The sequence below is a fragment of the Papaver somniferum genome, chromosome 11, assembly GCF_003573695.1.
Source record: "Papaver somniferum cultivar HN1 chromosome 11, ASM357369v1, whole genome shotgun sequence".
Classification (NCBI taxonomy): Eukaryota; Viridiplantae; Streptophyta; class Magnoliopsida; order Ranunculales; family Papaveraceae; genus Papaver; species Papaver somniferum.
In genome coordinates, this window is record NC_039368.1 from 124,264,651 (window position 1) to 124,270,660 (window position 6,010).

At 35.2% G+C, this 6,010-nt stretch overlaps 1 protein-coding gene across 1 annotated transcript; it reads left to right on the forward strand.

Moving 5' to 3' along the window:
* The first annotated feature begins 4,004 nt into the window (after positions 1-4,004).
* On the forward strand, positions 4,005-5,742 carry LOC113325053. The gene is made up of 3 exons (XM_026573291.1): positions 4,005-4,489; positions 4,593-4,666; positions 4,823-5,742. The coding sequence occupies exons 1-3, from the start codon at positions 4,005-4,007 to the stop codon at positions 5,740-5,742; spliced, it is 1,479 nt and encodes a 492-aa protein (XP_026429076.1).
* Positions 5,743-6,010: the final 268 nt, after the last annotated feature.

The following is a 6,010-nucleotide window of genomic DNA, read 5'->3' on the forward strand; positions in this document are numbered from 1 at the left end:
GGGGGGGGGGGGGGGTATTAGATATGTATATATTCTACACGGGAGGTTTAACAGCTATGTATATAGTCTGCATCGTCGGCATTCCTTGTATAGTCCACGTCTTCAGGAATATGGTTATACTTCCGAGTCTTTTGCATCTTTGGTTATTGTAACAAGTCCTGTATACTCGTTCTATCTGTTAGGTCTTTAATTCTTTGTAACTAGTATAAATACTTAATGTAGAACAATCTGTATTGTGTGTGAAATTAATAAAATCAACTCTTTAGAATCTTTGACCTGTGAACGAAATTGAGTTATTGGGAACGAAACTGAGTGATGAAAATGATGAACCGAATCTTGAACTAGGTTCAACATTTGTGATGGGAAAGAGTGTAGGGCCTTCACAGTTTATACGTATGGCCATGCATATCATGGAGAAGTTGTAAGTTTCCACATGGTTTGAGCTATTTTGTATGTCTAATCTTTACTCTTTTTTAAGCATTTGTGATTAGAAATATAGATACTAACTCAACTTCATTTAGAAAACTTCTCGGTGTATTCATCAAGGTTTCGATTACACAAATACTAACTACACTGGAGTTTTTCTTCTGTGAATGATGTGTAATCGCTCTAATTGGCTTCTTCATCATTCATGTTGTCTCTTTTTTTTTTGTGAAATATTTGTGTATGGAAAAATAGGATTTAATCATGAAAATGGTTTAGAATCATGAAAATGGATTAGGGTTAATCATGCATCGGTTATAACGTAACTCAAATATGGGATTAGGTTAAGTTAATTTGAGGACAGAAACGTAAAGTTCTGTGTTTTGTCAGGGGGAAAGACAATTTTCTACTTCTCCCCTTTAATAACCCAAAGTCAAAAGAGATATCCCGTGATCAAACAATTTCAGCTTTCCCCCTAAACAAATCAGCTTTACATATAAAAATAATCAATCCTAACTGCACGTACTTATGCCGAACTTTGTTGGAGATCAGTTGTTGCTTGGTGCCAAAGAAAAATTACGTTTTCCTATTATTATCTGTACAAACGACCAATATTTGGACAAGCTATAGCTATGAGAGTGACTGAGATGTTACAACAAGTTTGGAGTTGGTTACCTTAAAGAAGATGCATTAGCATCTTGTGTAAATTGGGGATTCGTGGTATGCATGCATGTGTAATCAAGCTAAAAAATCCTTCTTTTTGTTTCCGATAAGCGGCAAGTATTTTTGGTGTATATGGAGAAAAGAATGATGGGATTTGTCAAGGGTATAAAAGCAAACACCAACAAAAAATTATTATGAAGGTCGATTATGAACCTGGCAGCTATCTCAAAAGGTGCTGAAAAGGTAGATTTCGAAATCATTATTAGCCAACATGAAACTAACGTATTTTGTCCTTCCAAAGTTATTTTCGGTACACATTGGATTGATTTTGTCTGTTTAAAATTTTTAAACCTACAGTAAAACTACGATACATTAATAGTAAATTCTACCAATTTAGCAAAGTATATTTAAATTAATAAGTCATTATTATATCAAAACATACTAAATCTAACTTTTAATATTAAGTGTGTAATATCAAATATTTAGAGATTTTTTCAATTCAAAAAAATTTCTAATTATTTTAAGGAATATTTCTGTATAAAATGTATATACTTTAATGTTAAAACTAAAATAAGAAAAAGAAAAACACAACAAAATCCTTTCGAAACTTTTCAAGGGAGTACAAAAATTAATGATGAAATTCGGTGTATTATAAATGTAAACAAAAAAAAATAACCGTTCCTTGCATAGATCGAGATAGCATTTTTAAGGCTATGATACAAAGGATGTGGAAAAATGCTAAAAAAATATTCATTTTCATTGCATTGGGTCCTTAGAGTTTATAATTGTTTAGCCCTTTTTGTATCTTTTTCTTTTCCTCGATATTAGCTTATTGATCTTTTATTTGTAAGTAGAATATCATATTGACGGATTTGTCACCCCTTTTCATAATAGTATTTATAATAAGCATCCAAGTATTCATAAGCAAGAAACAGACCCGTGCATCGCACGGGTGAGAAACTAGTCTGTTAAAAAATACAGTTGTAATGTTTATTTTTTTCTCTTTAGATTTGTCTTCGATTTCTGTTCGTGGGGTCTTCAATAGTTTTGCTTGAAGATCTGTGGGATTATTTAAGAAATTTTGGCATCACACCTCTCCTTTTGACAACTATGTAGATCTTGGTAGTGTGCCTTTGTTGTTATGAAAGTATAAACTCCCTTTTGAAAGGATCTTTCCATTCTGCTGATTCATCCAGGCACGGAGCTACACCCAGTCTAGCGGGGACAGCAGTCCCCCATAGGATTTCCTAATTACATACTTAGGCTTTACATAATTACCATTTTAGGCTTGAAAATTTTAAGTATTTATAGATTTGTCTCGGGAAATTTTGCGTTTCCTCCCCTTTAAAGATAGCTAATTAGGTTTCCTCCCCAAATAGATTGAAATTAGCGTTTCCTCCCCACGTTAGTAATTCCGTCCATAGCTCGGTTAGATGACTCAGCACATGTGCACGCGTGGAAGATTCTGTACACGTGTTTTGTCAACTTCCGAAAATACCCTCCGATTAGAAAACAAAAAAGAACACGTGTATCAAATCTGTGTAGCTCGATCCAACGGTTCTGCATATGTCAGGAAACAAGTGGTTAATAAGGCTTCACCGTTTCGTACACCAATTAGAGGAGAACACGCATTTATCTCTTCCAACTACCACCTATATCAAGCGGGAAAAAACAGGAGAGAGGGTTAAAAACCCTAAAACCAGTTGCAGAGCAGAGTCAAAAATCCGCAAATCTCGTTTTGCTCATCTTTAGGTGTTGATTGAAGAGAAGAAGATATTCTTGCGATAGAAAGACGATTAGCGTTTGGGTTTGTTCAATTTCTGCTGATCTGCGATGAAGAACCCTAGACTGTAAGTATTCATTTTTTTTTTGGTTTTTTTCTTAATTCTCAATTTCTTTATTTTCTTGATCTAATCATCTCAGGAATTGAGTATGATATGAAGAACGTTATTGTTGCGATTCACATAGATTTGGTTTTTAGGGTTTGTACAGATTTGTTTTTTTGGGTTTGATTTATATGCATGATTTAGGTACAGATTCAGTTTGCATGTTTAGGGTTTGTTTGTTTTTCATCATTACACTGTGGGTATTTGAATAATGATGTGATTGTTAGAAGTTTGGTGTTTGATTCATGTTGTTGTTCAAGTAATTTATGTTGCCCTGTTTTTTCCCCCCTTTGATTTAAGGAATTAGGTGTTTTATTGATGTGATTTTTTATAAAATGGGTGTTTATGTTGTGGGTTATGGGTTATACAAATCATATACTGAGGGTTATGCTATGATTTAGTTATTATTGTATCAATTTATCTCTGTCTCTAAAATGGTGTATGTTTGTTTTGTTACAGTTCTAGGGTTTGTTTTGGTATCAAAACTCTGTATATACATTATGATGGAAAATGGCCTAATGCACAGCCAAAAGGTGAATTTAGTTCGATAGTTTCCATGACTGCATTGAACACTTGAATGGTGCACAATGCTTATTTTAGTACTTGGAAGATGGGTTTTTATATGACATTGATGAAGAGAAAGATCTGCTGAAGTTTTGGGAAGAATCAGACCAGGATAAACCAAATGAAGTTCATTTTTTCATGACTTATGATAAAGCTATGAATGTTCTGAAGCCTAGTGAAGAATCAGTTCTTGCTCCCCCTACTGTGAATGATGAAGTTGTTGAGCCACAAATACAAAGCCAGCATGAGGCACCAATTAGCAGATATTGGGAGAGTCTTGATGATGAGTTTTGGAAAGCATCAATAGATGAAGAAGAAGATACATTGGCAAATCATACACATCATACAACTGATGATACACCTCAGCGTACATCACATATGGACATGCCTAGTCAGCATACACCCTCAAAATTTTCATCACCTGCCAAGGTACCTGTATAAAAATCACCTGCAACAAAGAAGAAGCAAATGCCAGCAGTTGAACTTGATGAGGAGCATGATACATTGGAAGCATTGTTAGGTGATGAAGAACTTGATGTATTGCCTGAAAGTACCAACCTGAGGTACCATTATATTCATGACTTGCCTGTTGAAGATGATTATCACAGTGGAAACTCATCAAGCTCTGAGGATGATGAAGAAGGAGGTGAAACTGATACTGACTTGGATGAGGAAGAACCTGACAGATATGAAGAAGGTAAAATTGTTCATAAGAAGTATGATGATCTGTATGATGATGTAGAAGGGGAGGAAGTGGAAGCATGGACTTGTGACACTGGTGAAGAAGAACTTGAAGAAGGTATGACATGGCCCACTATGGATGAGTACAAGATATGGTTGACAAAGTTTTGTATTGCAAATTGTATTGAAGTGAGGAAGATAAAGGATGACCCAAAGAGATTGAGGTGCCAATGTAAAGTTACTACTTGCCCATTCAGGCGTTTTGCTCACAAGTAAGCCCACTTCCCATGTAATTATGATTTGAATGGATTTATTTGAATCATAATTTGCTTTTGATAACAATTAACAATTTTTTTGGTTCATCTTTTATGACAGGAAATCAGTAAAAGATGGGAACTCTATCAAAGTTACCAAGTATATTAATAAACACACTTGTGTTAACAGATCTGGTACAACAAAGAACAGAATGACAAATTAAGATTGGGTATCCAGTGTGATTGAAGCTGATATCATGGAGGATGAACACTCATTGCAACCTAAGAAGATTATCAAAAGATTGAAGAACAGACATGGAGTAGACATCAGTTATTGGGTATATTAGAAAGGTAAAGGAAAGGCATTGAGCAAGATCTTTGGGTCATATGAAGATGTATATAAGTGGTTACCAGAGGTTTTAGAGCAGATCAAGGCTAAGAATAGAGGATCCATTGGTGTAGTTGCAACTGATATGGATAAGGATTTCAGTTACTGCTGTCTGGCTTTTAATTCTTATTTAGAAGATTTCAAGAATGGATGCAGACCATTCATAGGTCTAGATGGATGTCACCTGAGTGGAAAATATGGAGGAGTAATGCTGTCTGCAGTTGCACTAGATGGGAATAATGGTATGTATCCTCTTGAAATGTTCTTTTGTGATTGTGAAAACAAAGAGAACTGGTTATTGTTTCTCAACCTTATTAAGGATAGGATATTAGAGCATCCAGCACCATTGACATTCATCTCAGATAGACAAAAGGGATTGATTCCTGCTCTTGAAATAGTATTTCCTTCAAATATGACCAGATTTTGTTTCAGACACATGTATGAGAATTTTAAGACTAAACATAAGAGTGTTCACATGAAGAATTTAGCATGGGGTGCATCAAAGGCCTATAGAGACACAAACCACAAGAGGTACATGGCTCTTATGGAGAAAGATAACAAGAATGCACACAAGTGGTTTGAAGATGTTTCAGCAATCCAATGGGCTAGATCCACTTTTGACCATACTTCAAAATGTGAGCATGTGACCAATAACTTCTCAGAAAGTTTCAACAGTTGGTCATTGGATGTGAGATGCAAACCTATTCAAAGGATTCTTGAAGGGTTGAACTTGAAGATGATGAGTTTGATGTTTGATAGAAAGATGATAGCCAAGAAATGGGAAGAAGAAGGTTTAATATTGGTTCCCAGAGCTGATAGGATTATGAAGAAAAGAATTTCATTGTGTTATGCACTACCAAACATCAAAAAGATGAGAAGTTAATCTGTCAGAGAAAACTTGCAGTTGCTGTGTATGGGAGATCACTGGGATACCCTGTGTTCATGCTGTTGTTGTAGCTTGTCATTTAAGGATGGATCTCAACGGGTCAGTGAAAGACCTTGAACTTTAAACTATTGGTTTTAATTGCTTGTATGGCCATCACTTCTACTAACTTATTTTTGTATCTACCATTTGTAGCTTGGTTGATGAATACCATAAAGTTTCTGCATACAAAAGGGCCTATGCTGGGAAGGTGGAACCATGTGCTAGT

What these genes read in the sequence shown, in the direction of transcription:
- LOC113325053 (XM_026573291.1), top strand. Translation starts at nt 4,005, where the DNA reads ATGCCAGCAGTTGAACTTGATGAGGAGCATGATACATTGGAAGCATTG. An exon ending in TTCAGGCGTTTTGCTCACAA is followed by an intron (nt 4,490 to 4,592) that starts GTAAGCCCACTT and finishes CTTTTATGACAG; the next exon opens with GAAATCAGTAAAAGATGGGA. An exon ending in CACTTGTGTTAACAGATCTG is followed by an intron (nt 4,667 to 4,822) that starts GTACAACAAAGA and finishes TATATTAGAAAG; the next exon opens with GTAAAGGAAAGGCATTGAGC.